A 12,670-nucleotide genomic window follows, 5' to 3' on the forward strand; every position below is an offset into this window, starting at 1 on the left:
TTGCTCATTTTCAAGGTAAAATGAAAGCCTTATAACAGGAGGCCACATTTGATGGATGTCGTACTCAAAAGTCCTCTAAACAGCCTCACACAGGGCCAAATATCTGCACTCATAGTATTGTTTTATCTCATCTAGTACATGACCATTTTTTGTTTGGTTTGAAATCTCTATTGCGGCTCTATCTGGTCCTTTATTAACATACTTAAACAAATACTTTATAGAGTTTCCCTTGTTGTAATACTCAACATTGACATGTGCTTGATATTTCATCAACAAATGTGGATTGTATGGAACTACAAACCTATTGTCCAAACTGATTCCTTTTTTCAAAACAGATAAACTAGTATCTCGTCGCTTGTACTTTGGATAACCTTCATCGTCAACTATAGTTGAAAGTTGGTGATCCTTTGGGAAGTAATATATATTTGTATAAAAGTAATAATAAAGTAATACAAAATAGATAGTAATTATTACCTGCAACAATTTCACCAAATATTTTTTCCTTTTTAAAATCACTCGTCATGTGATCAAGCTTTGCCTTAAATACTCTACAAATAATGTATGTACGATCACTTGTTTTAAGGCCTCTAATAGAAACAAAATTTTGCCAATTAGCATTGCACGTTATGCTGATAAACAAATTAGGATACCCAAACTTTTTGCAAATAGCCATTGCATCTTGACAGTTATTAAACATGTATCGTAGATCTCCGGTAAAAGATGTTGGTAGTACTAGACGTTTTCCGACTGCAGATGTATGGGTTTCTCTACTATGAACAACTTCTTGTAAACCACTTAATATGTCACATCTAATTGTCAATTGATTCATTCGTATCCAGTATAACCTTTGCGACTCTATCAGAGAAACAATCAACAACAAACTGTTAAAATAGTTTGTCAGCATTTACAATAATCCCATCTTTGAAATCTCTCTCTTGTATGCGGAATGCAATAGTCTCTCAATGTAATGCGTATCCTCTTTCATTTTCCTTCCTTCATAACATCCTCTCTGATAGGAATTTTTTTTTGATATTGGTCATCACCAAATGGAAACAACAACGAATATTGAAGGGGTATGAACGAAGCATGAGTCTCTTTTATTTTCTCCAAATAGACGGATGTCTTTCTAACAATAATGTCTCGACCAGGATCAAGGTTGTCCAAATCACCAACTATTAAAGCAGCAACTTCATCACATGATGGCATATTATGTGTTCTTGGATCCTTTGTTCTGTTTCAAAACAACCTTAGGCACACATTAGAGGTGTTATTGTGTTGTAGGTGGTCACGAACTTTCCTAAAAGACGTAGCTAAGACATTGTGTTCATCCACCATTCTTGTGAAGTCTTTAACTAATGTTTTATCTAGATCTTTGTGTTGTCCATTTGATCTGGATAATAATAAAATAATTAATAAATAAATAAATAAGTGGTCACATAAACAAACAAAAAAATTCAAAATTATTGTATAATATATACCAAATAAGATTTATACCTTAAATGATTAAATTTGTTAGATATCTCATTCATTGTGTCATATATATATATATATAATTGGCCAAATTTTGGAGTTGCTTCTTCCTCTGGAATTAGACTGCCAATTCTGTAGAAATTTTGTCCACTGAGAATAAATTGTGGTGGTCCTCCATCCCTACTCAAGTTTGATTGGATCTTTCCACCAATTGATATGAAACAAAACATACTATTATATGCTCGAATATTTTCTTTAAAATGTTTACTCCTTGGATCATGTCCATGTATTAAGCTCATTAGCAACTCCGGAGGCCTTTTAAAATATGGAATATGTACTATTTCTTTTATACAACAAAGTGAAAAGTTAGGTAGGCTGCTATTAACACTTTTCTCATCTCGCTCCTCATACCTGATTTGAGCACCACATTAAGAGCATGTATAAGAGGGATCTCCAAAGTCTACTATTTATGTTGAATAAAACGAACTCAAATTTTAGGCAATAAAGTCAATTATGATATTATTCATGAGTCTTTGATGAAAATAGGTTATTGAGGTGTGAATCTGACCTTGTGTTTCAGCAAGTCCAAACATTTCACAATGGAAAGTAGTCCTTTGACCACTTATACTTGTACTTTATGAGTAAAAGGATAGAGATACAAATAGAAAATTAGGATTTCACAGTCAAATTTTTTGAAAATGGAACCTATTGATTAGAAAAAATAAATACATTTTTTTTCACATGTTGGAATAACGAACCATTTGAAAAACTAATTACGAATGAAGGTATCGATTCAAGAACATGGTAAGGTAGAGATACAAGTTTTGTAACATGTATTTATCACATCTAACATAGGAGTGTCATATATCAATTGAGTAGCGCCTATACAATATAAAAGAAAGAAACATGTCATTTTAAATGCAATGAAACTTATAATTTGTAAATGTCAAAATGTAGTAGGTTAATAATTATCAAGAAAAAATAAGAAAGCATCCAATATGAAAATAGAATATACTAACCAGAAATAGAAACATGTTTTCTTGACTGTGTTGCCTCGCTTCTCATTATGTTTTTCGTACGAATTATAGAGGAAGCTAAAATACAAACATAGTTTAGTCATATATTATTTTGAGTTGATTTTAATAAATAAATGTGAATATATATAAAGAAAACATCTTGAGTTGATTTTAATAATAATGGATTGTCAAACCTGCATCAACTGTATGGTCACAAGAGGTTGTAGTGAAATAAGTAGGATTGTTACGTTTGTTGTTCAACGTGATTAATTGTATGTCAATTGAAGTTGTGGCAATTGAATTAATATGAGTTGTTCCATTTGTTGCTGCAAAAAAGATTCTAAAATAGAAATTATTGAAGATTGATATGAATGATTAAATTTAGTTAAGCATTGAAGATGAAATTATGTATGTCTATTTACCAATGGTTAACTCAGACAACAGAGTTCGTGTAACAAAATTTTGTCCAGTGGTTGAAACACCACATCTACTTGTATACATGTGTGGCGTATTATTTTCATCTAACAAAGATTAAGAAAGTTTATGTTAATTTTATAAACTTGATAGTTAAAAATTTAAGTTGGTATATACATCATTTTTGTGTGGATGTATATAGTCCACGCTTTAACACACTATTAATACCTAAGATTTTTAATGTTTTATTTGGATGACTTGGCTTTCATCAATATTTTTCTCCTCAACCGGAAGCTGAGTTGTTTGCATCCATGGGTAAAAGCTCGAGTACGCTGTAGATTGAATCTAATTTTGTGGCAGTAACTATCTAGTAGAGAATTTAAAATCGGAGTTATTACGATAAACCTTACCAATAAATGTTGGAGTATGTAATCTTCATCAATAATTTGAAGTAGTTGTTGCTAAAGTAGTGTTCAAAAAATCATTACTTACAAAAAAAAACTGTCAAATCATGATGTAATAGATTTGCTAAAGTAGTGTTTGAAAAATCATTATTTTAAAAAAAAATACTATCAAATCTGGATTTTTTTTAATTCCTAAATAAAATTTTATATTTGCCTAAGTAAATTTTTTTGTTTTAATTACTTCCCTTTCATCATTATTTTTTTCTTCACTCTTCTATAGAAGTTGAGTTGTTTGTTGTAACGTCCCGGATTTTGATCCAAGACATTACTTAAAAATATTTATTTTCTTTCAAAAATGACATTATTTTTTTTTAAAGTAGTTCATCATATAATCAATAAAATTTCTCTAGTAAATAGTTCGATTTCATTTTAAGAAATAACACAATGCAATTTATCAGATATTATTATTTTTACAAAGACAATTTACTAATTGTAGAAAATGTTCACTTAAAAATAGAATAATTCAAGTTTTTCCTAGCGGAAGGACCCCGCCTCCGCATTTCTATTTAAAATCGACGATGAAAAGTAAATAAACTTAAAAATTGTATCACACCGGTCTTATCACTACAAGCATTATTATTATTTTATTAAAGTACCCATTTTTCACACCCGCGTGCGCCAAACAAACATTATTCATGCAACTCTTCGAGATCGTTTGTACTTAAATGTTGGTGTAAGGGGTTAGTTCATCTCACGGCAAAATTAAACCAAATAATAAGTTAACAACCATAAAATATAAATATAAAGTCTTTTTGTAATAAAAGGTTTAGAGAAATTGATTTTTATAATTCGCAAGGTGTATCAAAAGTTATCAAATATATTCAAATAACTCAAGTATTAACTCACCTTAGAACAAATAATTATATAAAAATAACAATGACAATAAAATGCATGCAAATTATGCATGTCCTAAACATATATGATCCGGATATAGCCAACCACTAAGGCGTCCACACAGAAGTCACTAATACCAATGGGGAAAATTAAACCAACCACTAAGGTGTCTGCAAAGATGCATATGGTATGTCATGACAATGATAATGATGTTCGAAATGTACAAATCACTAGCCACTTAGGCAACCACAAAGGCAAATTATTTCAGATTAATTTTTTTAATTACATAAAACATCAAATTTACGTTATCATGGATGTTCATAGTTAGAACTCAATAACTTCAACACATCAAATGTGAAAAAATATCTCAAAATCACCATTTTCATTTTAATAACCCATAAGATTCGATTTGGTTACGTGTTACTTATAAAAATTAAAACTCATATCACCAAGAATACAATAACAACATAAATTTCATTCCTTTTACTATAAAGTTTTCCGCATTCTAAAAAATGACTATTCATTAATGCATTCAATAATCAATTTTCTCATATTGTTAAAATTAAAAAAATATATAAAATTCTCGTCAATTTCCTCAAGACACATATATTGTTCATAAAAGTCAAGTTTTAAATTTAAAATACTCAAAAGTCAAGAATTAAAATCAAATACATCATAATAAACATGTTAATAATGATAACTTTATAATTAAGTACTATAAAACATGTATGACATTAAACATTCACTACAAACATATTGATCAAGATATGACAATAAAAATATACTCTATAATTAATTTCATCAATATAGAGATATTACTCAAAGGAACAATCAAAGCATTATAGTTAATTTCTTTACGACGAAAATAAAATCGACATTTTTCTTTTAAGACATCCATACATCATATCAATATCTTACGAATCGCTAATTTCATATCTAGTCTAACTCTGCATGGGGAAAAAGCACTTACCTCAAGTGCTTTCCTCCCAGGTGACACTATAAAGTCCTCGAAAATTCCACCAAGATGAATAAAAGTTTATAACTTCGATCAGAATGCGAGGGAATGTAAGGATGGTTGTTTGAGTGGCTTAGAAAATATTTGAGATAAATGTAATGTTGGTAATGGTGTGTGAGTGATTATGACTTATTTTTCTTTACTGCAAGTTTAATCGTGTCCTAAGAAGGAGAGGTGTATGTGACTAATAAAGGAGGCATAGAGCTGATGAGAGAAAATGAATAATTCTCTTCATTGAGTTTAATTGCACACATGAATGAGAAATTAAAATGGAATAATGTCATTCAATGACTAACCGTTACGAATTAATTGGCATTCATGTATTTATTTTTGCTAGTTACACATTTGAATGGACACAATATAAACTAAATGTTATTAAAATAAAATATAGTTATAAAAATAGTAGTGTGGGTGATTCAATTTTGACTTAGTCAGAATTGGCTTGGTCATTGTTCACTCTAAGACGGATATTTCTACGAGTTTTAATTAGTCAATAATAAAAATCCCAATAATGAATTATTTAATATAAAAATACTTCATCAAATAATTAAACATCCAAAGAAAAGTTATCTTACTATCGTCACACTAAATTAATCAAAAAATAAACAAAACTAAGGATTTTAAATTAATTAATTAAAAAAAAAAGATGTTACATTTGTATCCATGGATAAAAAGTCGAGTACACTAGCTCTAAATTTAATTTAATGTTGTGGCACCAACTATGAGAATTTATAATCGGAGTTATTAAGACAAACTTTACAAATAAAAGTCTCCGCATCAACCCAACAACTTCTTGTAACACCGATTTTAACTAAGTAAAATGCACCAAGTTTATTGTTCCATGTAACATTAAAGAGCTTTGAAATCTTGAACACTCAAGCTTCTCGTTAGACAAACACAAAAACAAGTATTCATAAATAAATAAAAAATCAAAAACTATTACTTATTTAATCTTTATTAAGTGTCATGCTAAAAAAATAATTAATAATAATATTTTGAGATCAAAAGTTTGATGACTAATACGGTCATTTGATTTTTGTATATTTTAAATGCATACAAATTGTAAAAAAATAAAAATAAGAGAGATAGTAATAAATGTATACAGTGTCACATATAATATGGGTATTTTGATATTCAATAACACAATTATAACAAAAAAATGTTTATATTTTTTCAAGATAATATTAGTTATTTTAAGTATACTCAAAATTAATACGGCATTATGTGCATTAGTTACTAGTTTATTATATTTTATTATTTATTTATAATTGTGGTTAACATCCATCATTATTCAACGTAATTTTATAAAATTGTTAGACTCTTTTATTTATTTACAATTCTTTTATCATGTGAAATAATTTAAAATGACAATTTTCATGAAGGAGTAATGGTTATTTTCAAAATAAGACTAAATAGCAATAAGTAATCCAAATGAAACTTAAGAACTCAAATGTCAATTATAGTCTTGCACTAAGGTCTAAGTGGGTATCGAAGACACGAGTGGTATAAATGAGTTTGAAAGAGTTTTGTACATCTCTTGTTAAAACTAGTACAAAAGGTTGATTAAAGGTGAATAGAAAAATTAATATTTGAAATTGTAAACATCTCTCAAAATAGTATTTGATATTTGAAAATTAAAATATATTTTTGAAATTTTAAATTGTCATTTCTGTTATAAGATATTATGATATAAAATAGAAATATAATGAGCTTGACAACTACTATAGAATAGAGATTCATTAAGATTAGTGTATGTTTAATTTCTCATTAATTAAGTTGTATCTATGTTATATAAATATATTTTAGTTCACTCTATGAATTTATGCATTATATCTAATAACATAAGGTAACTAATGTGTTTATATTATTAAAATAATGCATAATATATAATAACAGTATTTGGAAAGTTAAACAATCCTTCTTCGTGCATGTCTTAGTTTCCCTTTACCCCTTTCTCATTGATCTCTTGTTCTTTATTCTCTTCTATGTTTTCCTCGTCGTTTTTCATCATCACCGTTATTTTCTCTTTTTCTTATTCTCATAACTCAGATTTTCATTATTTTTGTTATTACTTTGTTTCAAGTTTTTGTTTACTTTTTGTTGATATCTTGATGATACATATGTGATATGAGGTTGATGACTTTGAATTGGTTTATGTGTTTTACTTTCTTTTAGATTTTAATTTCCAGATTGATTAAGGTCATGCATGTTCTTCCTTACCATCATCTCTCAAGAATATATCTTTCTTCATGTAGGTACCAAAGGATATTCTTGATTATATTCAATGACATTCACTGAAATTTAATCAGTACCTCTTCGTTATGGTCCAAGCATACCCAATATCTTGTATAATTCATGTTATGACATACATGATTGTTCGGATTGTCAAAAAATGGAATCATTCTCATGTTTTCTTTTTAAAAAACGAGATAGAAGATTGTCTCTAAAATAAATTTGTCATGTTATCATATGTACATCGATTAACTACAAACAACTTCATAGATCTAATCAGGATTTCTAAAAAATAAATTTATTGAAGTGACACGGATCAGATTATCGTCTCAACCATAAAGATGAGAAGAGTCGTGAACTTCTACTTTTAAAGAATATCGTTTATCCCCGTTATAATTTTAATTGATTTTTAAACACTAATTTACAATTGATCATATGTTGCGTTGATCCATTATTCACTTAAAAGCAAAATCACACAAAATTTAATTAGACAGAGAAATAGTGTACTAATCAATGTATGATCAATTGTCTTAAGAAATATCTACTAGAGACCATCCACTTAGTCTATAAATTTTCATAAATCCCAATTACGTCTGCCACATTTTCTATAAAAAAATATCTGAAATAAAAAATATACTCTAACAATCTAAATATGGAAAAATTCAAAGTTTCATAAATTTTACATTTTAAAATTTTGAAAAAAAAATTCAAATAAAATATGCTAACATCGTATTAGAAAATATACATTTACAATTCTGTTAGAGTCAGTTAGAGTTAGTTAAGAGTCAGTTAAGTCCAATTTTAGAGTTACAAGTGATCTTTACATATAAATAATGATCACACCTTTGTAATAGTTAAGCAAGATTAATAAAATCAGTTTAAGCTCACTGAAGCTTTTCTCTCAATCTCTTTAATTTATGTTTACTTTCTGTTATTCATATTCTTATCATGGTATCTTAGAGCTTTTTTTTTTCCTTTCTTCTCTTCCTTCGATCCTCATTCATCAATGGTTTCCACAGATCCATTTCTTGGTGCCTCTGATAATTTTTCTTCTTCCCATGTTAGATTCTCTCACCTCATTTCTGTTAAACTTTATGAGAAGAACTTCAAGCAATGGAAACAACAAATTGATGGTGTGATTCGCGGCCACAAACTTCAGAAGTTCATCACTGAACCTTTAGCGCCACTACGATACTTGATTGAATCTAATCGCACTGCAAATCGTCTCAATCCTCTATTTCTGAAGTCGGAGCAACAAGATGCATTCGTTTGTACCTGGATTCTCTCAACAATCTCTGATTCGATTCTTACAAAGCTTGTTGATTGTCACTATTCATGGCAAGTTTGGGAAGAAATTCATCGTCATTTTCGCACTTTACTCGCAACAAAGGCGCGCCAACTCAGATCTGAGTTACGCAGTCTCACCAAGGGAGATCGCAAAAGTTGATGAATTCATCATTCGTGTTCGCACCATCAACGAATCCCTAATTTATATTGGAGATCCGGTCCCTCATTGTAATCTCATTGAAATCGTTCTTAAAGCCCTACCTGAAGAGTATGATTCTGTAGTTGATGTTGTTACGAGCAAAGAAGATACATGCTCTTTGGATGAACTCGAGTCATTCCTACTTGCGCATGAGATGCGTCTTGAGAAAAACAAGAAGCTTCAGGAAGTCGTCGTCGTCAATCTCACTTAGGCAGCGTCGCCGGCCACGTGTGTGAATTCTACTACTGAACCTCTGTCGCATTCGAACCCAAATTTCCCGTCAGGTACAAGTCATGTGATTGCCAACCAGAACCACTCAAATTATTCAAGGTATAGCTCTCGTGGTGGTCGTAATGGTCGTAGCGGTGGTCGTTATGGTCGAGGAGGTCGTAGTGGTCGTGTGCAGTGCCAGATATGTAACAAATCTGGTCACGATGCCTCCATATGTTATTTTTGCCATTACGGATCTGGTCAATCCACCCACTCTCCTTGGGGAGCACCTCCATCCACTCCATTCTTGATGCAGCAACGGTCCTCTGCTCAACCTCAATTTGGTTATCCCAGCCCTAGACCTGCCAATTCGCGTCTCTTTCATCCTCAGACGCTTCTTACTGGTGCTGACTCTGGATTCAAATATCACTGGTGGTATCCAGACTCAGAAGCTTCCCATCATGTCACGCCTGATGCTTCCAACTTTGGAGATGCATTTTCACTCCCTGGATCAGATCATGTGCTAATAGGCAATGGCCAAGGTTTGTCTATAAACTCAATAGGCACCATGCATTTTCCTTGCTCAACACATCCTAACACCAACCTTACACTCAAGGATCTTTTACTTGTTCCATCCATTACCAAAAATTTAATTAGTGTCAGTAAATTTGCACAAGATAATGGAGTTTTCTTTGAATTTCACCCCACTTTTTGTGTTGTGAAATCACATGCTTCTTTTGAAGTTCTGCTGAAAGGAACCGTTAGAGCAAATGGTCTCTACAAGTTTCAAAAACCACTTTACTCAGATTCTATTTTGCAAAATCATAATTTTGAAACTAATGTTGTTTACTGTAATAATTCTTTTCATAATGTACCTACTAGGTTATTAATCATTAAGGCAAAAAGGAGAAAAATTTGATTCAAAAATGGTAGATTGAAATTCCTAAGGATGGCCTCGCAAAGGGAATGAAGATTCAAATCTGAACAAAACGTGTCCTCACCAGAACAAATGTTTTTATTCATTAAAGAAATACACAAAAGTATCAAAGAAGTTAGAAGGCCAAAGGAAAAGGACGAGAATGGCTAGATCTAGACTAAAGGATGACAATGCTAGGATGGAGGATGGTTCAGTAAAATTGAAAGCAACCCATAAAACATGTGCAAAGGCTAAAAGCAGACCATTTATTGTGCTTGCACGAATGAATACATGAAGAAGTCAAGTTACAGAAAGGCAACAACAAACAAGTCAAAAATGGAAGACTTCACATGTTAAAAGCAGATCTGATCCTCGGACTGGAGGATGGTAGTCCTATGTAAGAGGCTGGCTCTCTCTCTTATCAACATCACTCTCAAAAGTTGAAATCAACCTAGTCCTTAAAGTTTCTCAAAAGGTTGTAGCTCATATAGTCAAAGAAACAGCCTTACACTCTTTGAAGAAAGAGAATAGAAAAGGACATCTCAAGATCAAGTTTCAAGGAAGCTGATCTTCCTACGCGAGGATGGCCTCTACCAGTCCAAGAATAGTTGGATGGCAGTTTTGTATATATGATGAAAGACCTTGGATCTTTTGTAATGAATTCCAACATTCATCAAGAGCTTGGCACATGAAAGGAACATCATAAGACTTCTATAAAAAGCAGCAAGCTCTTCATCGTTAAAAACACAACAATATTGCATAAAAAGATCAAGCATCTTAAAGCTATCAAGAGCAATACCCATCCTCTCTTCATACTTTCTTTAATCCTACATTAGATCTTTGTAAATCCTTTGAGAAAGTATTTAGAATCAATCACTCTCATATCACTCTGTAATTTCCACGTGAGATACACTTGGAAATATTTGAAACTTGATTATAAGCTTGGTGAAGCTAAAGAATACACAATTTGTAATCATCCTCAGTGAGAGGTTGATCTGTTTGAACATTAGTAAAATCTCACAAGAGTGTGAGGACTGAACGTAGCCTGCATTGGGTGAACAGGTATAAAAATTGTTTGTGTCATTCTCATATTTTTCTCTCACTCTTTTGCTCAGCTCAAATCTGAAGGTTTGAAAAACCCATCTTCGGGCTTGCCATCCTCTGCGAAAGGATAGTTTTAAAAACACTTGAAGATTATTTTTAACAGCAAAATCCCTATTAAACCCCCCTTCTAGTGATATTTAGCTACATCAATTGGCATCAGAGAAAGGTCCTCTAAAAAATATACCTAACAGTGTAAGAGAAAAAGATCCAAAAGAAAAAATGTCAAAAGCTCAGTTTATTCCTGAAGGAGGATCATCTAGCCGACCTCCCTATTTTGATGGTACAGATTACTACCACTGGAAAGGTAAGATGAGACTATTTCTCATATCACAAGTCAACAACATAGGGCATGTCGTGGAAAATGGATATCGCGTCATCAGAACCAACAACACAAACGCAACCTCTGATGAGAAACCTCAAGCACAATGGACGGTGGATGAAAATGCAAAGGTACTCCTAAACTCTAAAGCTTATTTATTTCTAACGTGTGCTTTGAGCAGGGAAGAATATGACAGAGTTGAAGAGTGCAAAACCACTAAGGAGCTCTAGGACACTCTAAGAATCCATCATGAAGGATCAAGCCATGTAAAAGAAGTAAGGATAGACATGGGAGTAAGAGATTTTGAACTATTCGAAATGAAGGAGGAAGAAACTATTGATGAAATGTTCTCAAGGTTAACAATCATATTAAATAACTTGAGATATCTTGGAAAGGTATACTCTGTTCAAGAAATGATAAGAAAAATCCTAAGAAGTTTACCAAAAGAATGGAGGCCAATGGTAACTGCCATTACAGAAGCAAGAGACTTGACCAACATGAAATTAGAAGATTTAGTTGGAACTTTAAGAGCTCATGAACCATTGTTGCTGGCAGACAAACCAAGCAAAAAGGGAAGAATGGTTGCTCTAAAAACCAGCCAAATAGAAAGTTCATCCTCCAAGAAGAATGAAGATGTCATAAAGAAGGAAAGCGCAGAGTATCCTCTATCTGAGGATGAGGATGAACTCGCTCTGATTTCCATAAGAATTCAGAGGATGATAAACAGAAGAGGACAGAATAGATGACCTCCTCAAAAATAAAAAACATACAAAAGTCAGATAACTTGTTTTGGATGCAACAAGATGGGGCACTACAAAACTGAGTGTCCTCTTAACAAAAGGAACTCAAGAAGATTTCCATACAAAAACAAATCAATGATGATTACTTGGGATGACAGTGATGAGTCATCCTCTGAGCAAGAAATGGAAGAAGAGATCAACCTTTGTCTCATGGCAAAACCAGAAACTGAAAAGATAAGTATTTCTTATCTATGTCCTACTTGTGAGAAATTAAAAATTGAATTTGATAGCCTCTTAAATGACTCAGACATTTTATCTCAAAAATGTATATTTAAAAAATGATGAGTATATTAAAATCATTCAAGATTTGCAGCGTTCTCATTTTCAAATGTCAGAGCAACAAAAAACTTTTAACGAGAGGATAGTCGAAACCCATCCTCAACGTCCTGA

General features: G+C 31.6%; 1 protein-coding gene across 1 annotated transcript; it reads right to left on the reverse strand.

The window, feature by feature from the left end:
* Window positions 1-75: 75 nt before the first annotated feature.
* On the reverse strand, window positions 76-829 carry LOC101495609 (uncharacterized). The gene is made up of 2 exons (XM_073363512.1): window positions 475-829; window positions 76-383 (listed from the first exon to the last, which is right to left on the reverse strand). The coding sequence occupies exons 1-2, from the start codon at window positions 827-829 to the stop codon at window positions 76-78; spliced, it is 663 nt and encodes a 220-aa protein (XP_073219613.1).
* Between the last annotated feature and the right edge of the window lie 11,841 nt (window positions 830-12,670).

The sequence above is a fragment of the Cicer arietinum genome, chromosome 7, assembly GCF_000331145.2.
Source record: "Cicer arietinum cultivar CDC Frontier isolate Library 1 chromosome 7, Cicar.CDCFrontier_v2.0, whole genome shotgun sequence".
Classification (NCBI taxonomy): domain Eukaryota; kingdom Viridiplantae; phylum Streptophyta; class Magnoliopsida; order Fabales; family Fabaceae; genus Cicer; species Cicer arietinum.